This window comes from Halteromyces radiatus (assembly GCF_025201355.1).
Source record: "Halteromyces radiatus strain CBS 162.75 chromosome Unknown BX664scaffold_4, whole genome shotgun sequence".
NCBI classification, from domain to species: Eukaryota; Fungi; Mucoromycota; class Mucoromycetes; order Mucorales; family Cunninghamellaceae; genus Halteromyces; species Halteromyces radiatus.
Window position 1 is genome coordinate 2,932,171 of NW_026251690.1, and position 12,918 is coordinate 2,945,088.

Here is a 12,918-nt window from a genome sequence, read left to right on the forward strand (position 1 = left end):
GTAAGGAAATATGCTTAACCCTGGGACAATATCGGCACTGCCCATATGTTACGGTTAAATGTTTAAAGAAATTCAGGTACAGAAACAACATCCCTTCCGAGAATTTCAATTTGTCACCTTTTCTGAGCTCCGTTCATACGGTTGAATATATATAAACCTATCAAATAAAAAAAAACGTTGGTTGTTTTCTTTTTTTTTTTCTTCCCTGATTGCCAATTTTCAGATCATTTATTCATTATAAAGATGAATCATAGAGAAGATGATGATTCACATAAGAATTATATCAATGATAATGAATTGACAGTTGTAGCATCACCCTTTTCTCATCATCAACTATCATCAGAGTCACACGATTTAGAAAAATTATCCACTATCAATACTGTACATCATCATATTGAAAGTGGGGGTCATCATGTCGAAAGATTAGATACTACTATAACAAGTAAGTTTACAAATGATGATGATTTAATTATTATTCTTGACTATTATTATTGACTTGATGATTGATTTCAATTACATGTTATTTTAGATGTGGATGTAGCCAGTGTTATAGAGCCTATAGATGTAGAATATTATGATGATATACCAGATGGTGGTTATGGTTGGTAATGTACTCTAAAATGATAATGATTTCCTTTTCTACTTCTAACTTTTTTTCTTTTCCTTTTAATATATTTATATATATAAAAGGTTTGTAGCCATTGCTGGATTCTTATTAAATTTCATCATGTTTGGTACTGCTTCGATTTGGGGTATGTAGATAACATCAAATTTTCCACGGATTTCTGGCTGTCTTTAAATACCACTCCCGTGGAAAAAAAAAATCAACCTCTTCTTTAACTCTTTTTCTTTTCTTTCCTCTTTCTTTTTTTTTTTTTTTTTTTTAAAAAAAACAAAAAATAATAGGCGTATTTTCAAAAGCTTATGCTACTGGTATCTTGGAAGGAAAAACAACTACTGTTGCACTTATGGGCGTTGGGTCCACTTCATTAGCTTGTCTTAATCTTATGACACCATTCAATCCAATGTTGGCTCGTTTTGGTATTCATGTTGTTATGGTTATTGGAAGTGTCCTCATGTCTTTAGGTATTATCCTTGCTGGTTTCAGTTATGAAATATGGCATTTATATTTGACTCAAGGGGTAAACATATATATATATTATTTCAACACAATAGAATATATATTTATACTCTCTTTTTTTTTTGGTATTCTAGGTTCTTTTTGGTTTTGGTGCATCTTTGGTTTATATGGTAATTAAAGAAACAATGACACTTTTCTTCCTTTTTTTTTTTGACTTACTCTCTCAACATTGTTTTAAAAAAAAATAGTCTGTTGTCGCGGTGATTCCTCAATGGTTTACTACAAAGAGAGGTGCTGCTATGGGTATTGCGAGTGCTGGTACTGGTATTGGTGGTTTATCTCTTAGTCCTATGGTAAAGAATACCACTTTTTTTTTTGTTAGTTTTTACTCATCTATTTCTTGTTTCCTCATTTAGGCAAGTTCTTTGATCGCAAAATATGGAATTGCTTGGGCTTATCGAATCATTGGACTTATGGCATTTGGTATTTGTATGGTTGCAACAGCATTGATTAGGACTCGTATACCTAAACCTCCTATGAATCAAAAGATCAAGTCACCTATCAAATTATATATGTTAAAAGATATTAACTTTGTGATTTGGTTATTTGGTGTTGTGATTTCTCTTGCCGGTTATTTTGTTCCATTATATTATCTGCCTAGTAAGTCATAAAAAAATCATTTCTTTTAAAAATACTAAGATATATATTTTATTTTATTTTTTATTTTAGAATATGGTGCATCGATTGGTTTGGATGATTCTACAACATCTAATTTGTTAGGTATTGCTTGTGCTTTGAATGCGGTTGGACGTATTGTTCTTGGTTGGGTAGCTGATAGAATTGGACGATTGAATATGTACATTATCTCATGCACAGTAGCTGGATTACTGTGTTGTATTTTATGGAAATTTGCCACAAGTTACCATACATTATTGGCGTTTTCTATCACCTGGGGTTTCGTCTGTGGTTTATATTTTGCATTGGCACCTCCTATTACTGGTACTATTGTTGGTATTGAAAAGATCTCACCTGGACTTTCTATATTATTTGTGGCTAGTTCTATTGCTTCCGTTGGTCCTCCTATTGCCTCTGCTATTCAAAGTTCTACTCCTGGAGAAAGTTATATTGGTGTCCAAATGTTTTCTGGTGCTATTTATCTTTTTGGTGCTTTGATTTGTTTTGGTCTCAAAATCAAAATGACGAAATCTATCTTTTCTTTTATTTAGTTCTCTATATATCTTTGTCTCTCCTCCCTATTTATTATTATTATTATTACTACTACTATTACTATTTATCTTTTTACATTCTTCATTGATACATTTATACATACATATATATATATATATATATTATTACCCTTCTTTTTTTTTATTTATTTATTTGTACACAATTTGCATTCATCCTGTTACAATAAAATCAAGCTTTTTTTTTTAAGAAAAAAAAAAAAAAAGACAATGATAGGTGATTTTGTTTATTAGGAAATGGATAATGACATTACAGTGCGGTATGTATTGTTTGTGTCTATTTGTTTTATATTTAGTTGGCACAAACTTGGATTTTCTCGGGTGAAATGACAAGAATTTCCGATGGGATATCAACAACTATTTTTTTTTTTTTAATTGTGTTTCATTTCTCATTCATCTTATTCAAGTTTCAAAATAATCTGTGTATTTACTTCAATATAATGAAAAGTAAAATCTTAGATATAATATCTTTTTGTTTTATAATCATCATTGTGACACTTTTAACGCATGAGTTTACATGATGGCGTATTTATCGATATGCTCTTCATAACCAAATACTATGCATTGTCTTTCCTTTTTTTTTTCCCATCAAACAATCAATAACATCCTTTTCACTAGTTCTTTTTATTTTAGTTACACAGAACATGCAATTTTATAAAGAAGACCGACATTTTTTTGCTTAACTGGGCGCGGGCGCCTTCAACTTCCGATATACGCACTTTTTCTTCCTTTTTTTTTTTTTTTTCTTTTCTTTCTTTTCCATTTCAGTTTTTGGTGTACAATGACTGATAACCAAGATGATGCTGCCGTAGTTCCTAATGTCACTGAAAGAACACGGTTACTTGACTCTACTACTACTACTACTTCTTATACTACTCAAGTTCAAGTGGAAGAAGGGAGATCTCAACAACAAGTGGTTGACATGACCATGGAACATGATCCTACTGTACCTTTGGATGAATTGACTGACCATATTCAACACTTATTAGTGTTTGGTAAACACCGTGGGAATGGTAAACTCTCTCAATCAAGTAGCTCTAGTAATGGTTCCGGTCAAGTTATTATGGGTGAACAAGAAGTTGATATTGTCCAAGAAGAAGGTCAACGTGATATCTCCTCTCGAAAATCAAAAAAGAGAGATTTGATTACTGGTGCTTTACGATTTGCTACTGATCAATGGATGGAAAATCAAGGTATTAATAATCAAGTTATTCATGAATCTATTCAACAAGGTCCTTCCACTTCTACTTCCAATCAATTACCTCCTCTTCCATTGGTTTCACATGAAGAATCTGCCAAAGGTGTTTGGGATGTTGCCAAAAATGCTTCTGTCTGTGCTGTCCTTGGTTTACTTAGTGAACGTCGTCAAGGTAAAATTTCCCTTACTTCTGATGCTGATGCTACCCTACAAAGATTGGCTTTATCTACTTTGGAACATGGTGTCAAACAAACTTCTGCATCTGATATGATACGTCAAGAAATGTTATTTAAACCTTGGCTTGGTGATAAATCAGGTAAATATATTTTAAAATTAGTTTCCTATTTTTCTTACTTATTGATCCTTTTTATTATTATTTTTATTATTTATTTGTAGCTATTCAGTGGGCAATTGAAAATGATTCTTCTGTCTTTTTGAATGATGAAAACGTTCAAACTGTCATAAAGGTAAAAAAAAAAAAAAAAAAAAAAAAAAAAAAAAAAAAAATCCCCTTGATTCTCACGTTTCTATTTTCATCTTTATTTATAAAAATAGGAATCATGGTGGTATGGTGACATTGACTGGAAAACAAATCCAAATCATCCGTTTCAAGCATGGAATACCTCCTCTTATCAAGAAAATCGTACTACTGTTACCAGACAAGGTTGGAAGGCAGTATTTACAAAACAATTTATTGCAAGTTACCTTGCTCGATGGGCTTCTCCAAGGTAAGGAATCACATTAATATATATATATATATATAGTTTATTAATTCATTATTTCTTTCTTAGATACCAATGTTTGATTGCTTTTTTCACCGCTGTTGTATACCTTAGCTTCCATTTGGCCACTCTTTCCAATGTGGAATATATGGAAGATCATTTGAAACCATATGAATACTTTTACTATGTATTGGTGATATCTGACCTTGTGCTTGAATTAGGAAGAGTAATACCATATATATATATATATATATATATATATATATATATATACATCATGTATTCGATCTAACTTTTCTTTTTTTTTTAAAAAAAAAATTGATGTAGTTCATTACTAGTCCCCGCAAGGCATTACAAAAACCTTCTACATATCTGACCTTACCTACTGCTATTCTACTTACTGCTGCCTTTGTATTCCGTATCTTGGCCTTTTTTGCTACTGATTTACAACCCAAATACCATGGTTTTTACTTTTCATTTGTTTTACTTGCTATTGCTACCCCTTTGATGGTTTTCCGTTTATTCCTTTGGGTAGATGATCTTTGGTGGCCTGTTTATAAGATCAATTATGTAGTAGGTCGTTGTTTAGTACAAAGCTTATGGGTATTCCTTATTGGTTTGGTTAGCTTGATTGGATTCTGGTTAGGTTTATCTGCTTTACAACGTGATGATATTGGTCCTTGGTTGATGCTTCGACATTTGATTTTGGGTGCATTACAGTAAGTTTTTCAACATAATATATAGATATGTTTAATTTTCATCATTATTTTTTTTTTAAAAAAAAAAATAGTTCTCCGGAAATTGGTGAAACTTTATATTATCAACCTCAAGCAGCTAGTATTTTGTTGGTGGCATACTTATTTGTGATGGTTGTCTTCTTGGGTGCATTATTGACGGCATCCTTTTTATCGACAATTCTAACATTGATGAAACCTGAATCTAGTTTTAATCGATTAAAACAACGTATGGAAGCGGAACGATGCTCTCGACGTCCCAATTATGGTGTGTATATTCCGAATGTTGCTGTGGAATTGATTGTTGGTTCTATTGTTTGGATTGTCAAGAAGATCAGTCCAGGTACCAAATTGACTTGGTTGGAACGCTTACGTCAAATCATTTGGTTTATTATCTTTTTACCTATTCTTATATTGATTGGATTATTTGATTTGGTTGTGTACTTATTCTCTTTGAGAAACTAGTGGAAATAAAATGATATTTAGGATGATTTGTCCTTTGACATTTTTTATTCTTTTTAGTGTAGCGCTATGGACGGTATTTGAAATGTCCACCTACTTTTTTTTTTTTTTTTTTCTATTTTCAACCCTTTTTTTTTCTCCTTTTCTATTCTTTCAATCTCATTGTCGCCATCTTTTTCTTTCTCTTTAATCATATTCTCCCTTTTACTTTAAATAGTGGAAACCAATAGAAAAAAAAGTAAGGTCTATATGAATAATATATTATAATCATGATATTATTTGTTATTTGTTGTTTTATGGACAACTGGAACAAAGAATATCTATTTAGATGAAACAAGGGTCCTTGCTATAATCAGGTCAACATGAACTAATCTCATCTCTCTTTTTTATATTCTTTTCTTTTTTCTTTTTTTTTCGTTTTTTTTTTTTTTTTATATATATACTATCTTATCTTTAGAATTATGGCGGCAGAATATAAACAGAAACTTTACGAAATCCAACGGCGACAAGATAACCGTATCTGTTTTGATTGTGGTGCTCCTAATCCTCAATGGGCTAGTGTGTCTTACGGTATCTTTATCTGTCTGGACTGTTCCGGTATTCATCGATCTTTTGGTGTTCATATTAGGTAAATTCCTTTCTTCATCTACATGATGGTTTCTTACTTTAAATGAAACTAGAATGAATGACAGATGAAAAGAAAAAAATTTTATTTTTTAGGATGAATGGTATATGGTTATAGTACTAATGTATATGTACACTGTTTTTGGTTTTCTTAATAGTTTTGTACGATCGATTAGTATGGACAAATGGTTTGATGATCAATTGAAGAAAATGGATGTATGTTGAATGAACAACAAAAAAATAATAAAAGAGAATTGAACCTTATTCCTTTTTTTTTTTCGTTTAGATTGGTGGCAATCAAAAAGCAAAAGCCTTCTTTGAAAGTCAATCAGATTATTCGCCCAATATGCCAATGACTCAAAAATACAATAGTAGATTTGCTGCTCTTTATCGTGACAAGGTAATCATCCAGAATATTAAAGTTAGAAAATTATTAAATTGTATTCCTTGTATTTTAGTTATCAGCAGAAGCAGAAGGACGTTCTTGGACACCATCGCCTAGTACACAAATAACTCAAGCTAGCCGTGCTACTACTAAAGTGTCTACTCGATCTCTAAGCGCTGCTCAACGAACTGGATCTTCAGGTTCACTTTCTAGTCAACAACAACAACAACGACCTATGGGAAGAAACTCTCCTTCAGCTTTTGGTTCATCAAGTTATGGAAATGATTCGACTTTATCTGGTGGTGGTATGGTTAGCGATAAAGCAAGAAATGAAAATTACTTTGCTAGATTGGGTGATGAAAATGAAAAACGATCAGAGTAAGTTGAAATGACAAATGAAATGACTTGTAACGGAATGGTTGGTTGATTGATTTTTGAAATAGAGCCTTGCCTCCAAGCCAAGGTGGCAAATATACCGGATTTGGCAATCCTGCTTGTAAGTGAGAAATAGAAATAGGACGATTTCATGTATATGAACTGACTATTGTATAAACTTGAATCTTCTTCCATTTGTAGTTGAATCTCAAGCCTCGAATAAGAATGGTGTAGATGTGAATGATCTGATGAATGATCCTATGCAAGCTTTGACAAAAGGATGGTCATTATTATCGGTGGGTGTCGGTGAATTGGGCAAAGTTGCTGCTGAAGGTGTTCGTGCTGCTACTCAAGGCGCTGGTCAACTTGGAAAATATGCAAATGAAAACTATGTCAGACCTGCACAAGATCAATGGAATGATCCAAACTTTAGAAACAATGTTAATGGATATGTAAGTGCTGTTACCCAAAAGGTAAGAAAAAAAAAAAAGAAAACAAACAAAAAAAAAAAAAAAAAGTAATATGTCTAATATTATTTATTTATTTATTTGATATAGACTCAATCATTATATACAAGTATAGACAAGAGTTTACGATCCAATTCTTCACCCATACGAAGTAATACTATGTCTAGCTCATCTCATACTTCCTCTAATGACGATGGTGATTTCTTCAACAATACCATTTCCAACTTGAAACAACAAAGCCCGGCTGGATCTCGTAGCTCGTCACCTTCCCCTATGAATGGTTATGGAAGTACTGTTTCATCTCGATCTCGCACGCCTTTGAGGGAATCCACCAAGAAAACAACAACCGCCAAAAATAACTCGGATGATGAATGGGAAGGCTGGTAGAAGGCATGTTTTTATTTTTCTTTTACAATAGATTCAATAGTTTAGTTATTCTTCCTTTTTTTTTGATTATTCATTATATATTTATCCCCTCCATTTTTATTCTATGTAATCAATAAAATAAAATGAAATAAAAGAAAAAAAAGAAAACAAAGGATCAGATCCATTATATTCGAATCTACAAGTGGATGATGACTTTATTGTCAAATTGTTGATGAAGATAAAACTATGTCTATATGAATGTAAGATGGAAGTATGCACAAATCATAAAATAAAATTGTCCAAACCAAGACCACATAGATCAAAGGATCGGTCATGCTGTTTCAAGAAAAAAAGACGAATGGCACGAAAAGGTTTATCATCAGGACATTGCATTTGATATACTGGACGTCTTGGTAGAGATTGAGAAGCATCCAAAGTAATGGCACAGTCTACCCATCCATCTTGTTGTTCCGCTCTGACCTTGAATTGTTGTTGTTCTTGCATCGGTTGTCGTAATTGAATCAAGAGTCGTGATGCTCGCATATTGCCCACCAAATCTAAACCAAAGTAATCCCCTTCTTTTGGTACTACAATAGAATAAAGGATATTAGTTTAAAACAAAAATAAAAGTAATATCGTTTTACCTAGATATGAATTCCAACATGTGCTACTATCACCATCCACAGCTGCATGATAACCACGATGAAGCCAAAATTCAGATCCAGGAATATCTAATTCATGTTGCCAGGCATTCGATGATCCAAGACTGCTATTGGTCAAGTTTTGATTGGAATCATAACCAGTTGTTAATGGGAAAGGATCCAAATTAGTCACGAATAAACATTTATCATTTTCACAAGCAGTTCTATCAAATATATATATATATACCATCAGTATCTCTTTCATTTTTTTTTTTTTTTTTTTTTTTTTTTTAGGTGGTCATCTTACCTAACATCTCGATTCTTCAGTGGAAATCCAATGTCATTTTCATCAAAGTAGGGTAACTTGTCTGATAATGCCTTTTCCAAACGACGAACGGCATTCAACTATATAAGAATGGGATATATAAATAATACTCCTCTTTTCATACACAAGTTTATTATGTAGACTTACCATCTGATGATAAGGTGGATTTTGTTCAGTTGCCAAGTTGAGCGGATTGGAAACAATATAAGGATAAGAATTGGACCACAAAGAGAAGAATACATCGGCCATCCGTCGTTGATAAAGAATCGTTTTCTGCACCGCGAATTGATTCAAAAAAAGTTGAGCTTTGGAGCGAGGTATGATAGCTCCATGACGAAGATTAGCATATCCAGTATGTAAATGTACAGTTTCATCTAAAAATACATATATAAAAAAAAAAAGGTAAGAAGATGATCATCTTTTTTTTTCAGTTACCTTGATGATAAAGTTGCCAACGTCGATGAGTAAGATATTCTTCTGAACGAGCATTCACATGAATCAAATCAGGATAACGCATATAATGAGTATAAAGACTGTCAAGATGAAAATTCAAAGCATGATCGTCTTGAATATAACATTGATCATAGGTTGATAAGGCACAGGTTGTAAATAAAGCTAGCATACCATCATGATCTTGTTCTTTTTCATCAATAATGTTAATATCCACTTTGTGTAATAACCAGGGATTCGGTCGTTCGAATAACTAAGTTGGTATAGTAATAAAAGTATAAATTAGGGAATCATGGAAAAGTCCAGACAGTCCTTTTGTGTAGCATAAGTGGCCAGTCCGCCACGATGGTTTCTATATATATACATATATTTACCTGAGGAGACAATGAAGCTGAAGAAGAATGTAAATTATAGATTGAGATTTCCTTGAAAAATGGATATTTGTGTAAATGGTCGACAATATGGTGGATCCCTTGATCTTGATGAGTACGTAAAATAATGGCAGTGATGGGTCGAAAATGATTATTATTCAAAGCGTCTGGTGTAAACATGCTTGGGGTATAAAGACTTTGTCGAGAATATTTGGATGTAGCAAGATTAGCTAGTTGAATTGACCAAGGTGCCTGGATTTCTTCTTGATGAATCGTATTAACAAAGTCGGGTGAAGGTGTATACTTTCGTTGTAATAATAATATTAATAAAAACATACAAACCAATGGAACACTATAAAGTTTAGGTTCGGTCCATTTTATTTTTGAATAATGGTAAGTCATGAATATATGTAAATGAAGAAAGAATAGAATAGATACAATGAAGTAGATTAGAAAAAAAAAAAAAAAAAAAAAAAAGAGAGAGAGAAAAATATAACTATAAATATATTCTATGTTCAAAAAGGAGGGAAAATGAAAGAATTAGTGACAGAGCGGGGTAAAAAAAAAAAAAAAAAAAAAGTATATATAAATAACAGTAAGGTTCAAACGAGCCAGCCAATAAAAAAGAGAATATTATGATGTTTGTTGATCTTCTACAAGTTGGTGAATCAATAATAAACAATTGTGACATTTGAATTGAAGTGGATTTCCCAAACTATACTTATGTTTCATATGAGGACCAGTACCAACATGAGCTTGACCATTTGACCGTATGACAATCTTAATTTCCTTTTCAGCTTGTTCGTATTTTCCATCGTATGTCAAAAAACGTCCATTCTCATATCGAGCAAAATAATAAATATAATGATCCCATTTAGCATGCTGAGCTTGTGTAAATACAACATCCATTGCATCCGAGTGAATCTTATAATATATATCCTTTTCTTGGTCTTGTTGAATCAAACATCGAGCAGCCAAAGCCTTGAGATAATTTACCAAACAAAGTCCATCGTAATAATGATCACTATCCTTGTCCAATCTAGTCAGAACAGTATTGAGTTGTTTCATATTGATCTGAAGAATATCTTTTGGCATCCAATCAAATCCTGAAGTGGCATTCAGCATTTCCAGATCTGGAACAATCAAAGAACCATCTCTAAGATAACTACGGGCTTTACGAGAGACAAATTTCTAAATTATAATAACAATAATAATAATAATAATAATAAAAAAAAAAAAAAAAAAAAAAAAAAGGAGGTAGCTTAGTTTTCTATTCCCAATCATCCTTTTATATATAATATATATTCATTTACCTCCAAAGGAATAGATTTTCCAGAGATTTTCTTTTTAGAAGTTGGCACTTTTTCCATTAAATCATGTACTTGTTTCAATAAAGTAACCTTCTTTTCATCGTCTATATTTTGTTGTTCATCAGTAGCTTGCATATAAAGACTGACCGCCATCAGATAATGATATGTCGCTTGTGACCAATTGCTCTCGGATTTTAGTAATTTATAAACGTCGAATGCCTGTTGCCACTGTTTTTGTATTAAAGCAATCAATCCCAAGTCCCAATAACACATATGTTGTAATTGTTTCCAATCCTTTTGAGTATCAATTGCTTTTTGATATTGTTGTTTCGCTTGATCCAGATTTCCTTGACGTGCCAGTCGTCGACCATCAATGTATAAAAAGAATACACCGGAAGGATACCGATCAAGATTGCAAGCCAGAATATGATGTGCCAAAGGAAGATTCACATGAGAAAGAGGTACCAGATTAGCCAAAATCACGTTGTAATTAGTAAAAACCAAATCGCATAATTGTCGTCGTAAACCATTCATAGGTTTTTTGTTTTCTTCCATATCATCCCATCCACCCGCTGATATGAGTACTTGTAATCCATGAGCACGATCTACACTGAATCCAATGAATTCCACTACCTTGATGACAGATGTTGGAAGAAGAGATAAAATAATATTAAAAGTACCAATGCCGAGACATACACCAGATGTAAAATGTTCATCCAAACCATATTTTGTAACATCCTTTCCCTTTGCAGCTTCTAATTGTACGAATTTGATGTATTTTTCCAAGGTAATATAAGTGTTGTAAGAATTGCGAATATTGAATCCTTCTCTAACGAATGATACTACACTTTCATCATGAATGATACAAAGTAAGGCCTTTAACAAGTAAGCTTCAGCATATATCAATTCCTAAACATCATAAAATAAATAAATAAAAATCATTCAAAAAAAAAAAAAAAAATTACAGCATGTCGTTCCAATGGAGTCATATTTTGTATAGCAGTATTGGTATTTTTCTGATGCCAAAAAGAAGATAAACTATCCATCCAACCATCCTTCTTTCGTAGAGTCCCAGAAACGTGAATTGTTTTCTTCAAAGCTTCCATAGTTAGTTGTACGTCGGTTTCTTGAAAGGTCATCATACTTTTCAAAAAAAGAATAAAGGCTCTACCTAATAATACATAGACACCTTCCTTATCAGCAAGTAATTTTTCAGCTTCCAATATTTGAGAATCGTAAAAGTAGTCCAAAGCTTTATGAACTTGTCGAATATCTTCATAAAGGAGTTGTTCAGAGGTATCCACTTTAGTATCATTGCCACTCTTCTTGTTATTGTTGTCAAGTCCATTTATTGTCAAAGACCTTAGAGAGGGTAATACTTTTGAGTTGGCCTTTGATTGAAGTGCTGCAAGAGGAGGCATCGTTCAATTGATGTTCGTAGGAACTCTCAGATAAAAGGTATAGATATGTATAATATAATAAGAAAAGAGTGGAGAAACTAGAGAGGAAAAAAAAAAAAACAGAGCATCGGTTAGAAATAAAGAAATCAGCTCCGCACCCCCATATCGAACCCACGGCATTTTCGGCACCTGGGTAAAAGTTTTCATTTCATTGGTATTTTGATTGGTCAGGTACACATTCAAGACAATAAAAGAACCAAGCTTTCAACTTTTTCTTATTTATTTTTGAATTGTTAATTGATAACTCACCTCATATGACATATACTATTCTCTCTTTTTTTTAGTATCTCATTTTAATACATGAATGAGTGATGATTACTTCTTTCTTTTCATTATTATTATTATTATTATTACTATTGGAAAAATAATTCTCCTGTCAAAAAAAAAAAAAAAAAAAAAAATATTGGACCAATATGATTCATTTATCTTTTTTTTTTTTTTTTCAGTTGCCAATGATCATATCATTATTATCATCCGCTTTCTATCACCGATGAACAACTATGCTGATGGGTTGACAAACCACATTGTTGGCCCTTTTGTGTTACTAACGATAGATCCACACATACTACTCCCTCGGTCTTCATCGTAACACAATGTGTTCAATGTTGTTTGTCCGTGGTCCTTTTTTTTTTTCTTTTTCTCCTGAAGTTTATATACTAAAACAAAGTAGATAAAAAGAATTTTAAAGAAAAGAAAAGAGAAC

At 32.3% G+C, this 12,918-nt stretch overlaps 5 protein-coding genes across 5 annotated transcripts; 3 read left to right on the forward strand and 2 right to left on the reverse strand.

Annotated features, from left to right (window-relative positions):
- Positions 1-190: 190 nt before the first annotated feature.
- On the forward strand, positions 191-2,439 carry BX664DRAFT_333969 (major facilitator superfamily domain-containing protein). The gene is made up of 8 exons (XM_051545620.1): positions 191-442; positions 530-605; positions 691-752; positions 907-1,142; positions 1,216-1,251; positions 1,330-1,434; positions 1,498-1,741; positions 1,811-2,439. The coding sequence occupies exons 1-8, from the start codon at positions 244-246 to the stop codon at positions 2,305-2,307; spliced, it is 1,455 nt and encodes a 484-aa protein (XP_051400655.1). The 5' UTR covers positions 191-243; the 3' UTR covers positions 2,308-2,439.
- Positions 2,440-3,059: 620 nt separating this feature from the next.
- Positions 3,060-5,491, forward strand: BX664DRAFT_333976 (uncharacterized protein). The gene is made up of 6 exons (XM_051545621.1): positions 3,060-3,839; positions 3,920-3,990; positions 4,079-4,251; positions 4,315-4,471; positions 4,573-4,964; positions 5,036-5,491. The coding sequence occupies exons 1-6, from the start codon at positions 3,107-3,109 to the stop codon at positions 5,442-5,444; spliced, it is 1,935 nt and encodes a 644-aa protein (XP_051400656.1). The 5' UTR covers positions 3,060-3,106; the 3' UTR covers positions 5,445-5,491.
- A 54-nt stretch (positions 5,492-5,545) lies between these two features.
- BX664DRAFT_333978 (uncharacterized protein) lies at positions 5,546-7,853 on the forward strand. Its single transcript, XM_051545622.1, has 8 exons — positions 5,546-5,679; positions 5,899-6,069; positions 6,224-6,281; positions 6,352-6,465; positions 6,524-6,828; positions 6,894-6,946; positions 7,027-7,298; positions 7,383-7,853. The coding sequence occupies exons 2-8, from the start codon at positions 5,903-5,905 to the stop codon at positions 7,677-7,679; spliced, it is 1,266 nt and encodes a 421-aa protein (XP_051400657.1). The 5' UTR covers positions 5,546-5,679; positions 5,899-5,902; the 3' UTR covers positions 7,680-7,853.
- BX664DRAFT_333980 (uncharacterized protein) lies at positions 7,854-9,921 on the reverse strand. Its single transcript, XM_051545623.1, has 6 exons — positions 9,449-9,921; positions 9,060-9,327; positions 8,772-8,998; positions 8,607-8,704; positions 8,303-8,523; positions 7,854-8,245 (listed from the first exon to the last, which is right to left on the reverse strand). Exons 1-6 carry the CDS (start codon positions 9,845-9,847, stop codon positions 7,941-7,943), a joined length of 1,518 nt encoding a protein of 505 aa, XP_051400658.1. The 5' UTR covers positions 9,848-9,921; the 3' UTR covers positions 7,854-7,940.
- A 93-nt stretch (positions 9,922-10,014) lies between these two features.
- On the reverse strand, positions 10,015-12,235 carry BX664DRAFT_333982 (uncharacterized protein). The gene is made up of 3 exons (XM_051545624.1): positions 11,721-12,235; positions 10,759-11,664; positions 10,015-10,636 (listed from the first exon to the last, which is right to left on the reverse strand). Exons 1-3 carry the CDS (start codon positions 12,174-12,176, stop codon positions 10,079-10,081), a joined length of 1,920 nt encoding a protein of 639 aa, XP_051400659.1. The 5' UTR covers positions 12,177-12,235; the 3' UTR covers positions 10,015-10,078.
- Between the last annotated feature and the right edge of the window lie 683 nt (positions 12,236-12,918).

What these genes read in the sequence shown, in the direction of transcription:
- BX664DRAFT_333976 (XM_051545621.1), top strand. Translation starts at nt 3,107, where the DNA reads ATGACTGATAACCAAGATGATGCTGCCGTAGTTCCTAATGTCACTGAA. An exon ending in GCTCGATGGGCTTCTCCAAG is followed by an intron (nt 4,252 to 4,314) that starts GTAAGGAATCAC and finishes TTTCTTTCTTAG; the next exon opens with ATACCAATGTTTGATTGCTT. An exon ending in TTGATTTTGGGTGCATTACA is followed by an intron (nt 4,965 to 5,035) that starts GTAAGTTTTTCA and finishes AAAAAAAAATAG; the next exon opens with TTCTCCGGAAATTGGTGAAA.
- BX664DRAFT_333982 (XM_051545624.1), bottom strand. Translation starts at nt 12,176, where the DNA reads ATGCCTCCTCTTGCAGCACTTCAATCAAAGGCCAACTCAAAAGTATTA. An exon ending in CTCCATTGGAACGACATGCT is followed by an intron (nt 11,665 to 11,720) that starts GTAATTTTTTTT and finishes TATGATGTTTAG; the next exon opens with GAATTGATATATGCTGAAGC. An exon ending in GAAAATCTATTCCTTTGGAG is followed by an intron (nt 10,637 to 10,758) that starts GTAAATGAATAT and finishes ATTATAATTTAG; the next exon opens with AAATTTGTCTCTCGTAAAGC.
- BX664DRAFT_333980 (XM_051545623.1), bottom strand. Translation starts at nt 9,847, where the DNA reads ATGACTTACCATTATTCAAAAATAAAATGGACCGAACCTAAACTTTAT. An exon ending in CTGAAGAATCGAGATGTTAG is followed by an intron (nt 8,524 to 8,606) that starts GTAAGATGACCA and finishes TATATTTGATAG; the next exon opens with AACTGCTTGTGAAAATGATA. An exon ending in ATGTTGGAATTCATATCTAG is followed by an intron (nt 8,246 to 8,302) that starts GTAAAACGATAT and finishes ATTCTATTGTAG; the next exon opens with TACCAAAAGAAGGGGATTAC.
- BX664DRAFT_333969 (XM_051545620.1), top strand. Translation starts at nt 244, where the DNA reads ATGAATCATAGAGAAGATGATGATTCACATAAGAATTATATCAATGAT. An exon ending in GTGCATCTTTGGTTTATATG is followed by an intron (nt 1,252 to 1,329) that starts GTAATTAAAGAA and finishes AAAAAAAAATAG; the next exon opens with TCTGTTGTCGCGGTGATTCC. An exon ending in TCCATTATATTATCTGCCTA is followed by an intron (nt 1,742 to 1,810) that starts GTAAGTCATAAA and finishes TTTTTATTTTAG; the next exon opens with AATATGGTGCATCGATTGGT.
- BX664DRAFT_333978 (XM_051545622.1), top strand. Translation starts at nt 5,903, where the DNA reads ATGGCGGCAGAATATAAACAGAAACTTTACGAAATCCAACGGCGACAA. An exon ending in ATCAATTGAAGAAAATGGAT is followed by an intron (nt 6,282 to 6,351) that starts GTATGTTGAATG and finishes TTTTTCGTTTAG; the next exon opens with ATTGGTGGCAATCAAAAAGC. An exon ending in GAAAATGAAAAACGATCAGA is followed by an intron (nt 6,829 to 6,893) that starts GTAAGTTGAAAT and finishes TTTTTGAAATAG; the next exon opens with AGCCTTGCCTCCAAGCCAAG.